Raw genomic sequence first — 25,098 nt, forward strand, 5'->3', positions numbered from 1 at the left:
TTGCTGAACCACTACTGAATATGAGGATAGAATTCCTCGTTCTTCACGTAAGAATTACATTACAAAGCAGTTTTTGCAAAAATGTAATATTGAAGAATGCTAAATATGATGCAGAACGGTGCACTGGTTTCTATGTAACGTTTTTTCCATTCATTGTTTTTCGTTAGAAATTATTGAAAATAACTCATCGCAAAGAAGACATGTATTTAGCAACTTCGTTTTTTCCTTCGTTTCAGTGTGCGCGCGCGTGTGTGTGTGTGTGTGTGTGTGTGTGTGTGTGTGTGTGTATTTTGCTTGTGCTTTCTTTTGATGGCTAAACTAAATAAATAATCAAGATAGCAATGAGCTTATTATAGAATAGGTATCTTCGTAGATATTTACTTTTTCTGAAGGGAATTCGTGAAAATGATTAGACATTTATTACGCCATGCACCGATATTGAATAATGTATTTTTCATGCGAACTAGAACTGGTTCTGATCTTAAACCCTGAAACAACAGCAATATATAATTTCTGAAATATGTTACAGAGAGGAATTTGGTCTCTTAAACATTTCTGCAATAGAGGCAACCCAGCCACTACCTGCACGTATATACCTTTATCTTTACTCTTTAGCATTTTGAATATGGTTACTAAATTCAAGAATATCACAGGACCAGCGACGTAATTTGGCTATAAATTACACTTTTCTGTCAAAAGAGTAGTATTAAGAAAAAAAAAGAAATAAAGAAACTTCGCATGCAGCTTTTTTTTTTATCTGAAACGTCTATTTTCGTATAAAAAAAAGAATATTTAAAAAAAAAAATAGTAAATTAGCTTCGTGTGAGTAACACTTTGGATTCTGAAACCTTTTCACTCCAGTATTGGAATATTAAAAAAAAAATAGTTATTATTAACCCCGTACACAGCATTTTAGTTCTTCATTGGAGGGGTGGGTAGAGCTGTCGGCTAGCACGCTGTTGGCCCAGCGTTCGACTCTCCGACCGGCCAATGAAGAATTAGAGGAATGTATTTCTGGGGATAGAAATTCTTTTTTTCGTCATAATGTGGTTCGGATTCCACAATAAGCTGTAGGTCCCGTTGCTAGGTAAGAAGTTGGTTCTTAGCCACGTAAAATAAATCTAATCCTTCGGGCCAGCCCTAGGAGAGCTGTTAATCAGCTCAGTGGTCTGGTTAAACTAAGATACACTTAACTTTTTTTTAACAGCATTTTTGGACTCTGAAACATGTTTTTGCCACAAAAATGAAAAATTCGAAAAACAGCATATTAACCTCTTATACAGCATTTTTGGACAATGAAAGGCTTTTTGCTTTATACAAAAATCAATATAAAAAATATTAAACATATCTTGCATATAGAATAAATGAATAAAAACAGATAAATAGTTTAACATCAAATGAGGAGAGATAAATAAATAATAATGAATTAATAGTTAAATTATTAATATAGAATTAATAAATCAAGTAAATAATAAATATGCACGAAAAATAAAGGATTTAAATTAAAAAGATAAATGAAAATAAGAATGAATCAAAATAAAATAAATATTTTGCTGTGCTTATTTCAACTTTGTCAGGTTCCACCTAATTCCTTCCCGTCTTCTGTACTTCGATGTGCATTCTTTCTCCTCATCCAGCAATTCTTCAAAGCTGCCTTTTCCAATCATTAATTTTAAGTACTGCATTCAGTGAATGTACGAGTATAAAGTCCTTTGATGCTCCATCCAATAAGCCACTCTATTTAGGGCACTTGGATTTTAGGTTAAAATTGAACAAGCTGTTTGTAACCATTTTCTCCAATAAACTTTCGTCTTGACAAGACATTTTTCTCTGTCCTACTGTCCTACATTCTGTAAATCTCTTACACTAAGCATTTATTTTAGCTCGAAAAGAATTTCTTTTTACGGGGAAAGGGAAAGGAATGGCCTCGAATGCTCCATTTCTTTCTTTCCAGAATTAGCTTTCGAACGTAATGAAATTTGTTGACGGAGGGATTGGCCTTAGCATCCAGACAACCTACTTATGTGAAGGTAATCTTATTGCATCTCCCTTTACTCTTTTCTTATTGGCTTGTGCTTCGCTTTTTTTCTTCATAAAACTTCGTTTTGAGAGTGGAAACGTCTCTTGCTTTGATTAACTAGAGATTGTACTGGATAATTGGACAGTAATTCTGGTGACCTGCTTAAATGGCTGGATTTCTTGATAAAAGTACGGCCTTTCACAAGTGTATGTTCTCGACGTAGTCTTAAATTTACCAAATCCTTAAGGAACAGAAAGTTAGCTTTTTAATATGAAACTTAAAGAAATTGTTATGACACTTACCGAAAGGAAAAAAAGGGGAAAAAATATAGAATAATGTTTTGTGTGTGTGTGAATGAATATCAAGTGGCGTGATGGCCAATAGCAAGAGTCTGGGGTTGGATCCCAGGCTTAAGAATACACGCTTTGTTAAGTTTCACGGTTCCTCTCTGGACCTAGGCAGTAGATCATGCACCTGGTAGTTAGTTGAGTATAGTGGGAAATAGGATTTATGTATAGGGCCATCAAACTCATCCAAAATGATTATATGTAAAAAGGAAGGGTGTAGCAGTTCTTAGAATTATATATATATATATATATATATATATATATATATATATATATATATATATATATATATATATATATACATATATACATATAGATATTTTTCACTGCATATTGCGGTTGAAAGTGATAATATGTCTGCCGCAGGGAAATATAGATTCTTTTAATGTGATGAGTTCTTAATGTAAATGAACTTTTTATTTATGAATAATCAATAAATTCTCGAACCTCTTTTAATGCACTTTGAATTACTTATGGACTTTCCAAGACTGTACATTTCATAGTGAGGAGCAGTGTTAAAAGTTTATAAGTTCAGAAAATAACTGTTTGTAACATAATGACTGAATGATTGGGTGAATATTACGTTACTGGTAATAGTAGCTTCAAGCAGTATGGTATTAGGGGAAGAGAGCATTTGACTAAAGTGAGTATTGGAAGAGAGCTTGCTAAGGAACATCGGCGTGCAGTGTTACACAACACTCTGGCAATGTGTGGGATATAGTACTCTAATGGTATGCGAGCTTATTCAGCAACATATATTCAATGGCTGATGTTGGTTTGTAAGTTATTTGCATTGCACGTATCTTTCAAATCAAAGAAGTTAAGTGAAATTACCGTTTTTTCGTTTACAATGATATAACTTCAACTTAGGACGATGAAGGATACAAATCTACAGCAACACAAGAGGTATATTGCTGGTCCGCTGGTATAATGGTTAGTGTCGTGACATTGCAACTCAGATGTCGCAGGTTCGCGTCTTTCCTAGGGCGATAAAATATCACTGGCTCTGTATCATATCATTAGCAGTGTGGGGTCTGCGGTAGGAGGTTGAAACCAACATTCTTTGGAAGCTCGAATTTCCAGTAAATGGCCCCTGTTGGCTTGTTCCACGTGAACAGGTTTCATGTACTGTGATGATGATAACAATTAAAATGTAGTGTGGTGTATTGTGGCCAACTATATTAACTTTCAAGTTTTAAGCGATTTTATGGGATTTTCCCACAGCGTTATTTTTATTGGTCTCAATTGAAATCTGAAGATAGTTGGATACAGTGGTGTCAGTATTTTAATTGATTTAAAATCGTAAAGGAAGAAGAACTCTGCTTACAGTTACAGAAATGAATGATATAGTGGCAAAATTTTTAAGAAAAGAAAATGATGCATGGCGACATAATTTATTGCCGCAATAATCGTATCCTTGGTGAGAGATTTACACCCGGGATTTATATATATATATTTTTTGTGTTATATTTTAGCTTCAAAGTGAACTCATTTTTTAGAGTTAAAAATTATTACGGTTTAACTTGTGTAATCATCACCAAGGTCGGCTTTACTCAGGGGAATATGCATTATATAAATCAGATATATTCATGTACGTACATCACATTTGACTTTTTTTTACTGACTAATCCAACATATTCAGCTCACTTGTCCTTTAGGGTGAAATGAATCATGATTTCACTGTAACTGAAAGTGCATATAATAATAGAATATCATTATTTTTAATTTAATGACGGTAATATAATTTAACGCGACGGTCACAGCGTGGTAGTTTCATATAACAATGAATGCATTGTGTAATGTGATACTAATATCACATTTCAAATACACCAAACCGCGCTGGAATATGTTATTATTATTATTATTATTATTATTATTATTATTATTATTATTATTATATGAAGTTTTCAAAATTTCAGTATCATTCATTCATTATCATTCTCATCACAGACTAAAAGATTAAAGAAAGAATTTTGTATCCAAATCTCTTAGAAGAAACAGAGCTTTGTTTTATGATTATAATTACGAACTTCATTTATAAGCAGCACATGAAATATATAATGAAACGTAGGAAAAAAATAGTTTGAAATGTATTAGAATTAAACCTTCCCTTACCGTACACCAGTGACATGTGGTATCTGAGACTCTTCTAATTACTATTGAAAAAAAAAAAATGTTGCACCAAGGACATATGATTCGCTGGGCAATTAACGAGACGGAACGTTTCATTAATCAAAACTTTTTTTTATGCTTGAGGCTCAGGTGATATATGACGCCAGAAGTCTTGAAAGCACGTGCTGGCAATTAACGAAGGGATTTTGCACAGACAATGTTGGCGACATTTCCAACTGTCATTTGACGAATATCTGGTTTTGATCACAGACCTGACGCACATGCATGTTGATCTATCAGTTACTCTACAGCAAGAACTACAGTAGAAGTCAACTCCGGAAGGTTGTCTTTGAATTTAAAAAGCCTGCCTATTGTTAACGGGTTATTGAACACAAACTTGAAATTACATATGTTTAGGGCTATTGTCAGTTCACCTTTTTAAATTCAAAGACAGCCTTCCGGAGTTGATGCGTTCTTTGGTTGTTTATGAATATGCTTGTCCAAAATGTAATTTTGGAAATTACGTCGGATCTACCTGACGCTCATTGAAAATCCGCATCGATTCCCACAGAGGTGTCAGTTATCGCACTGGCTGCATTTTAAAGTCAAAAGAATTTCCGGCCATAAGGAACCATTCGAGCTCATGTAAAACTGACATTATGAACAATAATTTCAAAATACTCTGTCCGACATCGTCTTTGACTATTCAGTTCTGCATCAGTTAACAGCCAAAACTCGTAACAGTAGGTCCGACAAAACCGTTTCTTTTATTATTATTATTATTATTATTATTATTATTATTATTATTATTATTATTATTATTATTATTATTATTATTATTATTATTTATTTTTTGCATTTTTTATCTGTTATTTCACTGAATTATGTATAGTTTTAATTTACATTTAGCTTAAAGTCGCTTTGTGGTCTTTATTTTACTTTTAGCTTAACGAATGTTATATTACGAAACTAAATTTGTTATAATTATTAGCTTATTTTAGCATACTTTTTAATGTTGTAAAAATTAATTCTGTTCATAGCCCTGAAGATGGGAAATGATTCCCGAAACGTTGGTGTAAATATAAAAAAAGAAGAAATGATTTCCAGTCCTCTCGCTGACCTGTTCATTATATATATATATATATATATATATATATATATATATATATATATATATATATATATATATATATATATATATATATATATATATATATATATATATATATATATATATATATATATAATTTAAAATATGACTCATTTTTTTGTGTCAGAGACCTGAATGATATCATGAAAGGATACAGGTTTGCCATTTCAGAACTTTTGTTCAAGTCCTAATGGTGCCACACATTCTCTGTGGGCGTTGGTACGAAGTTTACAGTAATGGAAGTTGTAGTCCATTCCAACGGTGCCATGATATTGCAGAGATTATCAATAACATCTCTCTGGTCTGCATTGCTCGAGGACGACATCTGTGAGAATATGTTCTTCAGTGGCAGACGCGAAGAGTAATTGAACCTGCACATATTGCAATGTACAACGGCTTAGAGGATAGGAGCGCGAGAGCGTGCATGTATTTGTGTGAGATTCACTGGTTTAAGGGAACTGTAGTCGAAAGTGGATTAAATCAATAATAATAATAATAATAATAATAATAATAATAATAATAATAATAATAATAATAATAATAATAATAATTAGATAAACAGATAATCAAATAAATATATAAAAAGATATAATTCATAGGAATTCTCATGTAGTATAGCAATCTATTGATCTAGATTAGAAATCAAAGTAGGACCTTTAGGTAGGCTGCTCGACTCATACAATAGTCAGGTATTTCTTGACCAAAGGAAATGTATATGTAAAAAAAGATAAAACGTTTAGTATCGTAAAACAAACGGAAGGATCACCAGAATTCTCTATACCAGGAAAACTAGAAAACTGCTTCGCCCTCCGGCTAGGAACTAGGAAACTATCTTCATTCACCAGAATTACCTGCAACAAGAAAAGTAGGAAACTGCGTCGTTTTCCTGGTAGGAAGCAGATCACTACCCTCGTTTTCTTATTGTCAGACTTCATATGCTATCGTCCTAAGATACCACCCGCCCACCTGAAGCCACAAAAGCTCCTACATCTGAGGAAGCAATCTGCAACGTTCTTGGAAGAATGGCAGTGGGCGAGGAGGCAATAGTGTCAAAGATAAAAGACAAGTGAAAAATGTGCCGAAGTTTTTTCAGCGCAATCGAATTTTCTGTAGCTTATAATGCTGTATGAAACTCTCAGCCACGGTCTGTGAAACTTTCAGCCACGGTCGGTGGTGGCCTGTGTTGTTGGCATCAAGAGCGGTGCCGGACGCACTATTATGGTTACCTTTAACCTTAAGTAAAATGAAAACTACTCAGGCTAGAGGGCTGCAATTTGGTATGTTTGATGGTTGAAGGGTGGATGATCAATATACAAATTTGCAGCCCCCTAGCCTCAGTAGGTTTTAAGATCTGAGGGCGGACAGAAAAAGTACGGACGGACAGACAAATAGCCCTCTCAATAGTTTTCTTTTACGGAAAACTAAAAAGAGACTGTAACTCTGGAAGTGAATAATTATTTGGTCAGTTGACACCAGCTTACTGTCCATTCTTCGTTTATATGATAACTATTATGAAGCTTTCTTACAACAATAATAATAATAATAATAATAATAATAATAATAATAATAATAATAATAATAAATGAGATGGAGAATCGACCAAGTTCTCGAAAGCTCTCGTTTTATATATATATATATTTTTTATATATTTACGCTGATATTATTGTGGATTTTTTCACCAATAATAATAATACTAATAATAATAATACATTTTCTAATTCATTTTTGTTCACAATAAATTCTTGATACTTGATGAAAAGGTTAAAGGCTTAAAAATTTATTTCATGCTATTTATTCAAATATCTTTCGAAAAAAATTACCTATTTCATAGGAGTAACTAGTTTGTTACTGATCTGTTAACTCGCAAAACTATATATTACGCACGGAAGAGCTGTACCAGGTCGGAAATCTTAACTTCATTTATTTACAGATCAGGTGATTATATATATATATATATATATATATATATATATATATATATATATATATATATATATATATATATATATATATATATATATTTATTTGATATATATATATATATAAATATTTATAAATAAATATATATAATATATATGTGTGTATGTTTGTATATACAGTATATATACACATAAATATAGTGGTGTGCGTGTGTGTGTGTGTATACGGAAGAATAGATATACTATTGCGTAAAAGTTTACGAGACATACTTGAGTATGGGATCTGGTAGGAAATAGAATGCGGAAGTTAGCTTACGCAAAAGGGTTAGTCACCTGTAATACGCAGCTGTTAGTCTTATCCACAGATAAAGGAGACCATACCTAATTACTACATGTGACATGTTCAATAAAGGTAGAGCGACAGTGCTGGATTAATATCATCATGCCTCGTTTCGTATATTATATCTTTCTCTACCACCGTCATTTTGATCATTAGCTTACTTTCTGGTATATTTTTCGGTACTCAGGAATTATATATATATATATATATATATATATATATATATATATATATATATATATATATATATATATATATATATATAGATATATATATATATATATATATATATATATGGACAATTTACTGTTTCTTTTAGAGCAGGTCATTGTCTCACACACTAGGGAAAATCGTTTTGGATCTCACTCCTCTTATAAATTCCTCCTATATTTCCTTCTCTCTCTCTTTCTCTCTTGTTCTATTTCAGATATCCATGGAATTAAAATGAGGTATTCTATTTAAATGTTTTATTTCCAAATGCAAATATGAAAGCGAATCGTAAATTATACGTCGTAAATATTTTTTTCTTTCTTCTTCTTAAGGCAACGCTATTTTGGGAGTTCCTTCATTCACAAGTAATTTTTTCATATATTTTCTTACCGAAATTTTTATGCCAGTTCTTAATGTTAACGTCAGTTACCCAATAGAACGTTATATTATTAAGTTATATTATCAGATTAAAGGAGGTTTCATTTCGTCAGCCCAAAGTCAATACACATGTTAGACAATCTATATACTTGTAATATTGAGGCAAGTGTGCAACTCTCTCTCTCTCTCTCTCTCTCTCTCTCTCTCTCTCTCTCTCTCTCTCTATATATATATATATATATATATATATATATATATATATTTCTTATGCTAATAGTTTCTTACCCTGATGCTAGTCTAATTATAACTCCACAGTTGTTCCTTTCGTTATCGTTAACAATTATATGTAAATGCTAAACATCCACTTCTTGCTCTACGTAAACATGTTACACACACACGCACATACATATTCTACTTTTTCCTTGTTTGTATTTTCTTACTATTTTTATTTACTTATTACTGCCTTTTTTTCTGTTGAATTTATTTTTTTCTAGTCCTCACGTTAACCATATTCAGAGCTTTTAGCTCCATTTCAGTAGAACACTTACATAGTCTTTCTTGTGTTACATAGTAATTTTTATTACTCGCTTGTTCTGTTTTTCATGAGTATTTGTGTAAGGTAATTTGCTTTTACATTTAACACATTTAGCTGGTAAAACAAAGTTTAGAAACTAATTGTAGGTGATGGCACAGGTACTCTTTGTTTTGGAAAACTTTGGTTGCCAATGAAACTTAAGAAAAAACCCGCGTTTGTAAAGTTGTGTTTATTTCTGTTATGAAAATCGTCAATGATAATGTGGACAGTCATATCAAAGATTTATCATCACTCGCTTGAATAACTTATTAAGTATTTACGATAACATCCTGATATGACAACACATCTTTGCGTATCTTCTCTGGAAGAATTAAAGTACTTTTTACTCCTTGCATTTTAAATATAATTAACTTTTTTTCTCTTACAAAATATAATGATAGAAGAAGGCCTTAAAATACTTTAAATTTACTAATGAGTTTTCCTTGGAGTATTTCTCTACATTAGTAGAATTTCCGCTGATTAGTTAAAAGTCAAGTAACGGCTAAACGATATATTGCAAATAATTTTTTATCTGCTAAATATTGTTCGGTAATAACGTTTCCTCCTTAAGAGTAACTGAATTTAGATATGACATCAGTCAAAAGTGACACCGAAATTTTCTATAGAGAGAGCATTATCTGAATTCTGCTAGACAGTACATCCATTTAAGTGACCCGCACACATTCAGACTCTCACTTATACGAGTATGTTTTCCCGTAGGGGGGTAGTACCGTCAGTGCACCTCATGAGGTGCACTGTAGGCATTACTTAAGGTTCTTTGCAGCGTGCCTTCGGCCCCTAGCTGCAACCCCTTTCTTTACTTTTATTATACCTCCTTTCATATTCTCTTTCTTCCATCTTACTTTCCACCCTCTCCTAACAATTGATTCATAGTGCAACTGCGAGGTTTTCCTCCTGTTACACCTTTCAAACCTTTTACTGACAATTTCCGTTTCAGCGCTGAATGACCTCATAGGTCCCAGTGCTTGGCCTTTGGCCTAAATTCTATATTCAATTCAATTACTTATATGTTTGCTTAAGTGGGTGCAATTACTTTCTAGTGAAAAATTTTACCACATGGGTAACTAAAAGGAAAAAATTCACCATCGCTGATATTTTCATCCGATAATTTCAAATTAACGATGCAAGCGGTTTTTCATATCCAGTATATGACAGAAATAACTCTATTCATATGGATATATAAATATAATAGCATGCTTGCCTTTGACGTGTAGTTGCTTATCAAGATAATAAAGAGATCAATTTCTGTGACTGAATTTTTTTTTTTCCAGTGATGCTGTAAGCGATGGTCATCTGCTGTGCTAAGATTGCTGTGGTAACATTTGGTTCAGCTGGAATGGACACAAGATTGATGGGAAGTCTTAACAGATTGAAAATTATGGATGGGACATATTCGACTTTATTACTTGAGTAAGTGGCTTTTTATTTACTAATAATTTTATTTATTCATTAATTAATTTATTTTTTTATTTGACTAAAGTTGATAATGTAGTTTTGTTGAGACCATATCATGCGCATGCATGATATTGAGTCAATCTTAAGAACATTAGTAGTACTGAGAATATAGAAAATAGCCAATTATATAAGTGTAACTAAAATAACAATGAATGAAGTATGAGTTACTGCTTCAGGCAGAATAAGATTCACTCCCATGAACAGATACCGCAAGTGACTGAGAAAAGACTGACGAGCAGGCTGAGAATAAAATGATCCCCAGAAAATTATCAGTCTTGAGACTGCTACAAGACTGCCGAATTTGAGATTAATTGAATTTTAGTTTTCTGGAAAAGAAAGCTATTGATATGGCTATTTATCTGTCCGTCCGCACTTTTTCTGTCAGCCCTCAGCTCTTAAAAACTACTGAGGCTAGAGAGCTGCAAATTGGTATGTTGATCATCCACCCTCCAGTCATCAAGCATACCAAATTGCAGCCCTCTTGATTCAGTAGTTTTTAATTTACTTAAAATTGAAGTTAGGCATGATCGTGCGTCTCGCACCGCTATAGGTGCCAACAACACAGGCCACCACATGTCCGTGGCTGAAAGCTTCATGGGCCGCGGCTGAGAGTTTCATACATCATTCTACTCTGTACAGAAAACTCGATTGCGCCGAAGAAACTTCGGCGCATTTTTCACTTGTTGGTCACTTACCGGTCCGTCGCTGGAAGTTTCATGCATCATTCTACTCTGTACAGAAAACTCGATTGCGCCGAGTTTTCTGCGCATTTTTCACTTGTTGGTTACTTACCCAGTCCTTTGACTTTCACTTGCTTTGTCATTATTAAAATGGCAGTTTTTTCGAAATTATAACTAATGATCCTCGAGTTATCTTGGTTCGATTTGTCTTTGAGTGACGTGGAACGGAGCCTTCCACTGGGCAGTGTGGTTGCTCATGTAATTTTCTGAGACAAAACTATTTGCTGATTTTAGTTATATGGGTCACCTTCAGTATCTGCATACTTGCAGTGAATATTTGCATGCGTAACATCTTTATGAATATAAATATAATAGTTTCCTGACTATATATATATATATATATATATATATATATATATATATATATATATATATATATATATATATATATATATATATATATATATATATATATATGTATATATATGTGTGTGTGTGTGCGTGCGCGCGTGTGTGCGGGTATTTATATATGCCTACCTATCTTTGTATTTGTGTTTCCATATACATTACTGCATGTACTTGAAAATACGTGTATTTACTTGTGCCTAAATCTGTACTGCCTATGTCGGAACACGCATATTAGAGAAAATTGTAAAAAAATCCAGTAAGTAAGGACATCGCTAAAGGAAATCAGAAACCGAACGATAAGCCGAGGAGAATCAGGTGCGGAAAACCGATATATCTGGACCAAACCAAGTTTGGAAACAAACAGAATAGACTGTCTTACAAGTAATCTAACAATAGAAACAAAGGTAGAGGAAATACGAATAAAAGACGAATAAAGAAGAACAGACAAAAGAACAAAGGTTTAAGTCTGAAGGAAAGCAAGAAGAAGAAAAAAAAACGGCATGTGGGGGACAGAAAATAAGTAATAAACAAGAAGAACAATCTTGATAATGGTATCAAAGGAGTATCCGAGAAGAGACTCAAACATAAAGAAGGCAACGCAACACCAAAGGCGCAATAGAACATGGAGGAAAATTCTGAGAGGAAGAAGTGTAAGAAGAACGGAGGACCACAGCAACTCAAGCAAAAGAGGAAACCTTTGCTGGGGGGAATATGTAACAAGGCTGGATGTGTGTGTGTGTGTGAAGACAGGGCCAAGTCCGACTACCGTTCTAGGAAACGGGTGCAAATGAGCTTCCTGCGAAAGTTAGCAGGTTATTGCAGAGCATTTATGACTTGTTGATAATGATGTTGCCGTGTTTCTTTCAGTTTATGAGCCAAAAACTATTACTATCTGTAAAAGTTCGTCGACATAGATTATTGTTCTGATTTCTTTCCCATCTTTCTTCGTGTGTTTAGGCTCATGCCACGCATTATCTCCTGAAAGCATTCATATTAGTGATTAGCTGCCATCAGCAATGAATAAATTATTTTACAATTCTCACTAGTGCGACCATACTGTCGAAAATGACGGTTATATAAGAGGGGTAGAAACAGGGATTCATACCTTCCCGAAGCTCGTAAGTAGGTGCCCTTTTTTCTACGGGACAATGGTGAAAGAGGCTAACATCATCCTGGATGACAGATTGTCTAAGGATTGAGTTTATTAACCATTTTAATTGTAGGATTAACCAAAAATGTGACTGGAAGTATAAATGAAACCGGAACAGTTTTGAAAATAACTTATCAGCACATCACTCGAGACCTTTTTTTTTTTTTCTTGTACTTTCAGTACGAACAAAGAAACCATTATTCTGATGCGTAGCATTACAGAATGATTCGCCATAACGGAAAATTACAGATTCGCAGACTCGGTTATCGTCGACGAAAACTTTACAATAAAAGATCGTTTGTTGTAAAGTAGACTATTGGAATTTTATCCCCTTTGGGACAGAGAAAAATTTAAATATTCTTAACTTCCTTATATGATAACATTGTGTGCAAACTTATTTATTTCTGTAGTTGTATTGTAGAAGGCGCATTCTTCATCGCTGACAATAGGATAACTGAGTTTACAGGTGTGTTCAGAAGTTGTATAAAAGAGATATCTTACACCTGCTGTTCTTAACAGTATCAGTTTCAGGAAACGGTATTACGAATATTTCTGGTGTCGTGATGTTAGTACAAACGAATTATTTTGATGCTGATTATGATACTTTCGGATGATCATTTTTTTGGGGGGAGGGGGATTTTCCATTATTTTCGAGGGTTAAAGCCTTCGTGGGATAAATTTCTTTTAGTTGCAAATTAAAGTAGTAGATGAATACTAACCAGTTTACGTGAATTTGAAGAAAAGAGTGAAATTCTGTCAAATAGAAAAGAGATGTTGATATTAAATTTTATTTTCAAAATTCGTAGTTTACTATATCGCACAGAAAGAGGAGAAATGAAATACGTTGAGATAAAACGAGAAGCAGAACAATTTGTCTAGAAAACAAATAGCCGCTGTCGATGCTCCTATTTACGTTGCGTACACAATATTTTAGCGTTAGTAGAACGAAAGATCAGATGCAGGTGACATTAATGCCGCAGCCTCTGGGGTAATGGCATATATCATCAACTGTGATAAATTAAATAAATAATTTTCAGTTACAATACAAATTGTCAGTGAATACAGTTGAATAATAGTGTGATACAGCAGTAGATGATACACAAAACAACAGGAATCACCGCTCTTGTCTAGTCCATGGCATTGGGTAAGAACAATAATAGTAATAATGTAGTCACGTTGTACAATTGTATTTCAGATGCCAACCATCTTGCTTCACTAAAAGATCTTCTCTGATGTTCACGTAAAATCCGCGAGGTAGATCGTTTACATAGCTTCCAATATCAGAGTTATGAAGCATGCAATGGGTAACCCAAGTAACTCCTCTCCAAATGCACTACCGAGGGTCCCCTTCTGTATAACTGGTTATTTTCATAATTCTTTTCTGCAAGTACACCACTGGCTATCTAGAGGAAGGTTGCTAGATTCAACATACTAGATTTTTTTTATTTTATTATAAACATTTATTAACTCCTATCGATTATATGTGGCAATATTTTTTTATTTTATTTTAGGATCAGCTTTATCTCCTTTTATTACAATCTACAAAACTTTTCTGTAGATCACTTTACAGTTTTAAGAAATAATGTTTTTCATATAATAATAATAATAATAATAATAATAATAATAATAATAATAATAATAATAATAATAATAATAATAATTATAATAATAATAATAATAATAATAATAATAATAATAATAATAATAATTAGGTCAAATGTCAAAATTCCTTTCAGTTTCTGACAGAAGTCTTGTGGTTTTGGGTTGTATAGCTGATCCTGCTTAAAATCAAAATTACTAGTTTCCAACTGTAAACAAATTATCGCATCAGTTTTAATCCAAGTTAGGAAGAAAAATCTAACTATGTGTCTAGGATTACATTTTAAAGCAGAAACTGGTAAAATACATGAAGGTGAGAAAGCTAGTGGTGGGTAAAACGAATAAGTTATGAATGGAAATTTAAACGGGTGACGGAACAAGAATTATCAGGATGGATGGGAGCAGAATCATACAAGCAGCGGAGAATGGATATAAAGAATAATGGTAGGGTGTAAATAGAAGGATTCACAGAATTGAAGCAATTAAAGACTGGAATTAAACAAAGAAAGGAGAAAAATGTAAAGAAGTTTAGCGAGATAGTTGAGTGAAATGGGAACGGGAAAGGTAAAAAATCCCTTATGCATCAGGCATTAATATTTCGACTTCTGACTTCTGTCCTGGTGCCCTGCTTCATCAGGAAACAAATCAAGCTCTACAGAGTATCTAAAACCAAATAAATAAACACTTAACCCTTTTTGAAAATACCGGCAGTAATTTAGATATTGCATTTTGCCTCTGACTGGCAGCAAAGAGTTATACTGCTTCAACGAATTTCCATTTAAATTTTCTTCGTGCAACTCTCATCACATCACTTGTTGCCAGAAATTTTGCATATTTCAGCCAAAATTTAAAACTTATGTTATTTTTATAGTGGACAGAAAGGATGCAAGAAAATCTTGACGGTGTGGCTTTAGCCAAGTTTATTATGCTCTTACAAATATAAAACTTTAAAACTGGTTATGTTATTTTTATAGTGGACAGTAAGGATACAAGAAAATCTTGATGGTGTGGCTTTAGCCAAGTTTATCATGCTCTTACAAATCTAATGTGTACGTGCATGGAATCTTCTCTCACTCAGAGGAGAGGGCTCGAGAAGGAAAATGATTCAGTTGCTTCTACAATAACAGGTTACAGAAAGTCATTACACAAATTACAATAACTGACTTGTCACGAAACCACTTTCACAACTTCATCGTTGTCGTTTTCTTGTAATTATGATATGACTTTGATTTCATTATTTAGGCTGTAGTTGTTGTTGTTGGAGCTACTGTGGTCGTGGTTGTTGTTAACCGAGACGTAGTTGTTGTTTCTGGTTTTGTGGTTGTTAGTGGGACTGTTGTGGTTGTTGGAGCTGCAGTGGTAGTCGTTGGTGCCACTGTTGTGGTTGTTGTTGGTGCTACTGTGCTTAGCTTTGCTGTTGTGGTCGTTGTCGGAGGAACTGTTGTTGTTGGAGGAGTTGTTGTTACTGTTGAAGTTGTCTCTGGAAGTGTATTTGTAGTCGGAGCTGCTGTAGTTGTTGGTGCTGCACTTGTAGTTGTGGGTTCGGCTGTTTTCGTAGTAGTGGGTGCTAAAGTAGAAGTCAAGACAGTGGTGAACTCTGCTGCTTTTGTCGTAGATTCTGTAGAAGAAGCTGACGGCTGCGCTGTAGGTGCAGTACTTGTAGGTGGGCCAAGGGAAACAGTTGAAGTTGCTAGCGCTGCTGTAGTTGTTGCAGGGGAGGACTCTGCCGTATCAACAGGTGTAGTTGCTGGCAAAGTTGTGGTAAGAATAGGACGGCTGGTTGTTCCAGTAGGTTGTGATGAGGTAGAGTCTGTAATCTGAGTTGGTGGAATTCTTGTTGTTGAAATGGTTGTCACAACGGGCGCTTTGGATGTTGTAAGTGTTGTGGGGATTTGAGTAGTTACTGGTGCTGAAAAGAAGAAATATTATGCAACATTTATTATAAGTGTATAGACATTAAGATAAAAAATGTAAAAGGGTAAGTTGATTTCAAACACTCAGTATCAGAAATTAAAAATTTTTTACAAGGTAATAGATAAAATTATATATATATATATATATATATATATATATATATATATATATATATATATATATATATATATATATATATATATATATATATATATATGCATGCATACATACGTACACACACATACGTATAAAAAGTAAGAAAAATTGTATTTCAGAGAAGTCTGAAGAATACGCGAGTTCAAGACTTACGTGAAGGAATACAGCAGTGACACTTTCCAATCTTTCCATTTTTAGGGTTTTTCTCTCTGCACTGTTTCCCTTTGATTACTTCACCCTTGCATTTGCTCTTTCTGGAGACGCACTTTCCTTTACCTCCCTCGCACTTCTTTATCGCGCACGTTTCCTTCTTGACGCAGCAGACGCATTTTTTGCCCTTGCAGCCTTTCTTCACTATCTTTTCATTACTCTCGCAATATTTTTTGCACGTGCCTCCCTGCTTCTGACATTTTCTCTTAAGTTTTGTGTAGCAATCTGATATGAAGAAGGGAAATATAATGGTGAGGATAAATATGCTGTTCCCAGGAGTCAGCTGAAACCCGCACGGACATAAAGGAAAATCCAGTCAAGTAAACTCACTGGGCTGGATATAACTGAGTAGTAAGTTCTTTTTCATTAGTAAATTAAATTAGCGTAAGTCCATTTTGGTATCTTGAGCGAGTTACGTTTTTCATGCTTAAGTGCTCAGTATTTTTTTATGAACATGATATTTATTCTGCAGCAATTTTGCTTTGATAGAAAAGAGAAACTTTTACAATAAATGCGTCGTTTCCTTCATGAAATTCCTCTTTGTTAACGATGAGGTTTTGTCTAATGCATTTTTTTTAACTTGTTTACCAGTAACTTAGTACCACATTTATTAAAGTCAGTGTGCTCCCTGATAGTCCAAATTTGTCGATTTGCCATTACTGTACTCATAACGCGTTTCATATATTTGTAAGTTGCATAACTATTTGCTTCGTTTATTAGTCACTTAATATAGTAAATATCAGGCTGAATGCGTAAATAATTTTCTAAATGCTTGAAATCTACAAATACTACTTACTTGATCTGCAACACTCGCACGACGCTCCCTTGCACAAGCCCGCCACAGCTTCCGTCTTGCATTTGCCTGCTTTCACGCACTTGCCGTCCACTTTCTTACACTTCTTCGAGGTTTTCTTGCAGTTTCTTCTCTTTGGCTTCGTGTCTTCCTTTCTTGTCCCAGCCTCCAATTTCTTAGGCCTCTTGGTAGGTTTTACTAATTTAGTTTTCTTTCCTTCCCCTTTCTTACCCTTATTTTGGTTAACGTGAGTGCCCTTCTTGTCTGTCCTTTTCGACTTCAGATCCTTTTTCTTCGTCTTGTTGCTGTTTTTCTTATTTTGCCTTTTATCGCCATTCTGTGTGTTTCCAATGGATTTCGGGCTTGGCTTCTTGCTTCCCCCCTTTGATGATTTTGCCGCCTCCGGTTTATTGTTGGTTTTATTCAATGGAGGTTTTACGTTCTTTGGACCACTGCTCTTCTTTTTGCCTTTACTCTTCCAGTCGGTTTTCTTGTTCAAGTCACTTCTTTTCCCTGTTTTGAAAACATCGTAGATTTGTGAGTCTAGTTTTTTTTTCATTCTTCTTATTGATAGTGTACGTCCTTCGTGAAAAATTAAGTTACTGCATTATAACCAAACGCAATGCACACTTAAATCTCCATAGGAAATATGATGGGAAGCAATTTGAAAATTATGTTTTCATTAACCCTTTGTCAGTAAAGATAGATTTGGTAGATTTTTCATGTAAATAAAATATTAAGGGACAACGTATTAACATAAGTGAAAGAATATGTATATGGATTTTTATCTAATAATGAGTATAATTAATATTAAAATTATTTGGGAAACTGAAGATTGTTAGGTACTAGCAACTTCTAAAACCGTTCTACGAATGTTAAACAGATGAGGCAAATAGACATGCACAGGCACAGGCACCTATATATAATATATATATATATATATATATATATATATATATATATATATATATATATTTATGTATGTATGTATGTATGTATATGCATATATATATATATGTATATATATCTATATATAATATATACATATTTATATATATATATTATATATATATATATATATATATATATATATATATATATATATATATATATATATATATATATATAACAAAAAAACACACACACACAAAGATATATATATCCATATACATATATATACATATATATATATATATATATATATATATATATATATATATATATATACATATATATATATATATATATATATATATATATATATATATATATATATAATATATATATATATGTGTATATATTTATATATAGATAGATAGATATATAGTATTGCTAATAGTTGTTAATATACTTAGACTGTCTATAAATGCAAGATGAGAGCATTAAATGAACATTGAGCCTACAGTCCTTTAACAACGGGGCTGTTGACGTTAACTGGTGAGATAACTGTTTTTGTAATGACCTTGTGGGAGGAAAGTTTGATTAAGAGTACTTTAAGATGGTTTGGTCACGGGGAGAGAATGGATAATGATAAGTTTTTGAAAAATGTTAAGGAAAGCGTTAGGAGGACCTTTAAGCTCATTGAAGTTTTAGGTGTAAAAAGAGATATTGGAAAAGAAAGGCTTTATTATCCATGAAAAGCTAAAACGCTTAAAAAAAAAACGGGTAATTTCCCAGTGTGTGTGTGTTTGTGTGCGTGTTTGTGTGTGTGTTTGTGTGTAAGAAATTCGCCGAGGTGGTTATGAGTCTTTTATATAGGTATGTGTAGTCTTTATTGGTGTTAATATTTTACCGCATAGAAGGATCACCGTCGATTAAATAGTTAGAATATAAAATCTGACTGAGACCGGAGTGATTTTATATTTGCTATTATTATTGACTATTATTATAAGGTGAAAGGAGACACTCAAGTGATTATATTCTCGTAGGCTGTATTTTACGATTTCAAAATACACTGAGATATATATATATATATATATATATATATATATATATATATATATATATATATATATATATATATATATATATATTATATATATATATATATATATATATATATATATATATATATAATATATATATATATATAGTTTAGGACGTTAATAAATGAAAGCCTTACCTTTGATTGATGAGCAGCAGACCTTTGAGCCAGGGCATCCAACAGATTCCAGTACAGCATTGCATCTACTTTTCCTTAAACACTGACCGCCTTGAAGTTTGCATAACACTTTTGCGTCACTGGATTCTTCGTTTTGCGCCTGAAAGTGAATAATCATAAGCTTTATATATATATATATATATATATATATATATATATATATATATATATATATATATATATATATATATAATAATGTATGTATATGTATATTATATGTGTGCGTGTGTATACGTGTGGATGTACGGGTACCATTTAATAAAAACATCCTGACAAGCTAAAAACACTCAAAATCTTTTTTTATTGCGTTATAAGCTTAGTGTTTTTTGATAGAATGAATCGTTAAATTCTGGTATTTTTAGCAACTGTTGCATGCTTCACCTATTACAAGTTTTCCGTGGTTGACTAATGATGTTGCAGTACCAACTAACTTACTTAAATAAAATATTTAAATATTGTTGAATGACTGGTGACATAGCCATGAAAATCATGTGAAACTCTTGTCACACTTCATGTATGTTTAATATCTATTTGCTTGTATCATACTTTATTTCTTTCATTAGTTTTTGTAAAACTAAGACTCAGGTAATAAGAAAAACTTTGAGAATCGTTGTTCTTTACCACATTAATTCTGACAACTTAAAGGAGACATCAATAAATTCGAATGGTTCCAGGGGCTACAGTCATCTATAAATTAAGTCCAGAGGCGCTTATTATTTAATGGCAGCAGAATATGAAAAGTTATTTTTGTGAAGTGTTTCAAGGAATTGCTTGTAATAAAAAACAAAGAAAAGAAAGAATGGAATTATGAATAAGTAAAAAAAAAAAAAATACCATGGACTCGGGAGTGCTTAAATTGATTATTTTACATTTGCGAATTAAATCAATAAATGGTGAAATTTTTGAAGGCAATGAAAGTAACTTTTCCTCTGGAACACGGTGATAATCATAGTGTACAGTAATTATCAAATGCAACACACAGAAAAATCAGATGAACAACTAGTGCTGTGATAACATATGTCTCAGAATGTTTGGCTCGTTGCCAATTTCGCCCGAGGAAAAAGGAAATAATTTTGAGCAATGGAAAGAAAGAAGACGAGACGGCTCACTAACCTGTACCAGAGCCAAGGAAACCAAACCACAAAGTGTTATCAAAAGTAGAGACTTCATTGTGGTGGAGCCACGTTGCTTCCTCAGCTCCTAACTCCCTCAGCTCACTGCACTGCACTGCTCTCGATGGTAGGTGCACCTTATATAATAAAGTTTTCAGTCGCAGGTGTCATCAAATTTTTCACGAGAAAGGGTACCCTGGACGTTAGTGGTGAGTGGGACCCAGTTTGTCTCATGAATTCGTATGCGGGTGTAAGTTTGTTTTCTATATCCAAGTACAAACAACAGTTGGCAGGTATATATGATTAACCTATTGCCGTTGATTAATGTTAGATATATAGATTCTAGCAGGTTTATTATGCCATATAACTCTGCTGTCTGTGCGTTACAGGGGATGATATTGTAAATAATGAATTGTCAGACTATAATTTATCACAAACGTAGGTATGTTTTGTTCCAGGTAAACGCAATGTTAGGTTGGTTTTCATCGGTATCTAAAGGAAATATTGTTAGCAAAATGGAATCTGTGTTGAATAACTTATTTATTTAAACTGACACGGAAAACCAGTGGTCGATTTGTTTACTATGAATGAACATAATTATCTTCTTATCATATTTAACTACAATATGTTCTGCTCACCTTTAAAAATATTCAACGAAGGTAGTTCTTTTATAAATCTTACATTAAATAAAGGACCACTGAGTAAGGTATGTAAGTTATTCTCCAGACTACAAAATTATTAAATTGCTGAGGGACGATTAGGAATACTTCTGGCATATATTTTTATTACGTTATTTTCTCATAAGACATGTTGAAAAAATTTATATTGTTTCAAATTAGTTATTTTTAATGAAAATAATATGGTAATTAGCGTTCTTAACGATAAATTAGTCTAAGTTTATGGAGTTCAAAGTCACAACACTACCATTGATGACATGGTTTTATTCCATTCTGAGACTTTAATACTATATTTTTGTTATTTTAAAAGTGAAGTTTGTGCTGGAGCGTGATGAGACACAACTAAAATGGAGGAAAGTAATCATGGTATTCAATTACATGAATTAATCCCTCCCAAAATTATGAGTCCCATATCAGGAAAAATGGATTTTGACTTCTGACCTTATCTTGTGATAACCGAGGTTTGTGAAGATTACATGTCGTAAAATTGGTGCACATTTACCACGCATTATTATTATTATTATTATTATTATTATTATTATTATTATTATTATTATTATTATTATTAATTTTATTATTATTATTATTATTATTAAATTGGGAAAATTCCGCACTGAAGGTTCAAATCATAACCCTCTGAAATACTAGACCAGCGTCGAAGTTAGAGGCTTGAGCATAGGCCAACTGTCCTCTGACTGCCCAGATGCCGCAACTTACTTTCAGCCAGGCAAAATCAGTCAATGATTTAAATGTTTATCGTAAGACTACAGTATACTCATTTACCTTCTGCTTCGGCTACGACTAAAGATTTGCAGACCTTTTGGGATGCGTAACACCTTGTCTTATACATTAATCTAAATACCTAGAATTCCTTACTATATTAAGCTTAGTAAAATCGTAATCCCTTCATATTGATATATACGTTTCTCAGATTGCCCATAAACTTAAGGAGGTCTCAAGAACAATAATAAAATTTAAAATAGAAAAATGGAAAAGTGAATATGTGAAAAAATAAACGATTCTAATGGCAAAACCAATATACAAAGTGGATTGAAAGGGGAAAGAAGAGCTGAACAGTATCTGAGCATTACTATTTTCATTATTTCAGTTTATTGGGTACAGAATTTTGCTTAATTAAGTTTTCAAAGATATCAAAATAATTTTTGTAATATTAATTGGTTGTCTAAAGGTTTCAGTGGACAGCCGATCGCCGAATTTCGAGGGATTATCGATTTTTAGTTTTTTACAGTTTTGGACTGGTATATGTCTAAATAAACTTGTCCTGAAATATTATTGCTAAAAAAAATTAAGTGGTTTTTTTTTTTACATTTTGTTCACCGCATTTACCGGCATTGAGCGAAAAATTGTCGCAAACTTTCAGTATGACTTTTTAGGTGGAAGTGAGAAATATACTTTACTTTCCTACTAAAATACACATTATCTACGATAAAAACTGGCTCGCTCTCTCAAAAAATATAATATCAGAGTAAATATATATTTATGTATCTCGATATCACCCTGTGAGTAACATTGAGCGACAAATTGTCGTACAATGTCTGTACGACTTGCCAATTCTGGATAGTAGAAAGTGAGCAATTTACTTCAGTGTCCTACTAAAACTACCCATTTTCTACGATAAGAGCTTGTTCGTTCTTTAAAAAAATATCAAATAAAATATAAAAAAAGTAAATGTATAACTATGTATCTCGATATTTTGAACTCGTTATCACGGATGTACTTTTTTAAATAGTTTACATATAATATTTTATATTTCTTGACATATTTTTACTGCGTATTTTCGGAAAGGTGAAATTATATAAGTGGGTAACAGTTCCACTGTTCCAAACAGAGCGTCGGGTTTTACCAGTACAGTACACCAACTGTATTTGTTTGTGGTTCTGGTTCAAGCGATATCCTAGTGCTTTGTGGCGCATATCCTTTTCGGATTTTCTTACAGTGTAGTGCATTCACGCAATTCCATTGCCATAAGCAAGAGAAGTACCACCCTTACGAGGGAGAATCTTGAAAAAATTGCGTCTCTGGGGTTTGTTACAAGAGAGAGACGAAGCAAACGGGAATTGTCTCGCCTGGGACAGCAACAACACCAGAACGCCCATATCTAAGTAAGGGATTTGTTTTCCTGTATTAGTGATATTCTAATTAGTGATTACTATTTTTCATAATGTTATAATTATATAAGAAAAAGCTTGATTTTACTGCAGTGAGTTGTCGTGTGATTCGTGACTTGTGTAGGCTTGGTTGTTCAGCGTTTGTTTACTTTACCCTCCCAGTTGTTTGTTTATTTGCCTCTCCAATATCTGAACTGAAAACATGTACAGTGGTAGCGTATATAGGTTATGTAGAAAATTTATATTGATAGCATCTATTTTTATAGGTAATGAGGAAAACTTTAGGGTGAGTGTAAAACGATGGGAGCAAACCTTTCCTAGAATTTTTGATGTCTTGGCCTAACCTCATTAGGGCATTTATTTTTATAATAATTTATTACGTAAAAAATTTCGCAATGATAGCATATGGCCAACTATTTTTTATAGGTCATGGAGAAAACATTATAGTGATAGCATATATTAATGAATTTTTGTTATGAAAAAATTTTGCATATATATATATATGTATGTATACAGCATGTATATATATATGTATATATATTATATATATATATATATATATATATATATATATATATATATATATATATATATATATATATACATGTATGTATATATAATGTTAATGATTCCACGAGATTTTTGATAAATGGTTGGGTTGTTACCAACAGCTGGTGTTAGGTAATTAGTTTGTATGATACCCAAACACAGCTGTAATCCCAGTTCCCTCATCATCAACTATGAGGAAACACTTCCTAAAATGAGCGTCCAGAAGTAAATAAGATTATCCATCATGTTTTATGACACTGGGATGACAAATATTCACCCAAACTTTCTGTTCCAAACTGGATATAAATCCTGCATTGTAAAACAAGTCATCATTTACAATGAATATCCTTAAATATAACCGAAGTTTCGAGAATTTCTGTAAAATTTCAGAAATGAAGGTAAGGTAAGAGAAGGCCGGGAAGCTAAGGATAGACCGGCTATTAGAAATTAATTTAAGTATACCTTAGTTTAACCACCCCACTGAGCTGATTAACAGCTCTCCTAGGGCTGGCCCGAAGGATTAGATTTATTTTACGTGGCTAAGAACCAACTAGTTATCTAGCAATGAATTTCTATCACCAGAAATAAATTCCTCTAATTCTTCATTGGCCAGTCGGAGAGTCGAACGCTGGGCCAACAGCGAGCTAGTCGAAAGCTCTACCCACCCCTCCAATGAAGAACTCCATCTCCATCTCCTCTAGGACTCCCAAATACCCATTAAGAAAACCCTTGACGAACTTTGCCCTACTTAGGGTTTTTATTTGAAGCCAATAAATTATAGCATAAAAAACATTTCTCTGTAATTCTTAACAGTTACATCTTCCAGTGATACGTCGCAGCATCCATTAACTTTTGCGAGCTTGTGCTTGAAATTCGTAAAAAAGCAGGTCACTAATTCATTGAACTCTAGTTATCGACTGTTGAGTTATATTGAGTCTGTAGACCTTTTGCACGGGGATTGAATATCCCATTTAAATTAATTGCTAACATCTGATATCTACACAATTTATTTCTTGTGCTTGTTGACTTTGATT

General features: G+C 33.0%; 2 protein-coding genes across 2 annotated transcripts in view; one reads left to right on the forward strand and one right to left on the reverse strand.

Annotated features, from left to right (window-relative positions):
* The window catches only part of LOC136828502 (uncharacterized), a 171,652-nt gene that overhangs the window by 123,490 nt on the left and 23,064 nt on the right, over positions 1-25,098 (forward strand). Inside the window, exon 6 of the mRNA XM_067086542.1 lies at positions 10,343-10,481. The gene's annotated coding sequence lies outside the window, so the exon portion shown is untranslated. The remainder of the gene's footprint in view (positions 1-10,342; positions 10,482-25,098) is intronic.
* On the reverse strand, positions 15,372-20,823 carry LOC136828501 (proteoglycan 4-like). The gene is made up of 5 exons (XM_067086541.1): positions 20,711-20,823; positions 19,559-19,697; positions 17,440-17,949; positions 16,587-16,868; positions 15,372-16,272 (listed from the first exon to the last, which is right to left on the reverse strand). Exons 1-5 carry the CDS (start codon positions 20,765-20,767, stop codon positions 15,602-15,604), a joined length of 1,659 nt encoding a protein of 552 aa, XP_066942642.1. The 5' UTR covers positions 20,768-20,823; the 3' UTR covers positions 15,372-15,601.

This window comes from Macrobrachium rosenbergii, chromosome 43, assembly GCF_040412425.1.
Source record: "Macrobrachium rosenbergii isolate ZJJX-2024 chromosome 43, ASM4041242v1, whole genome shotgun sequence".
NCBI lineage: Eukaryota > Metazoa > Arthropoda > Malacostraca > Decapoda > Palaemonidae > Macrobrachium > Macrobrachium rosenbergii.

Bases quoted from the DNA above. Each gene is read 5' to 3' on its own strand.
- LOC136828501 (XM_067086541.1), bottom strand. From the start codon at position 20,767: ATGAAGTCTCTACTTTTGATAACACTTTGTGGTTTGGTTTCCTTGGCT. The intron at 17,950-19,558 runs GTAAGGCTTTCA...TTTTCAAAACAG, and splicing joins CTGCTGCTCATCAATCAAAG to GGAAAAGAAGTGACTTGAAC. The intron at 16,273-16,586 runs GTAAGTCTTGAA...TCTTCTTTTCAG, and splicing joins TCACTGCTGTATTCCTTCAC to CACCAGTAACTACTCAAATC.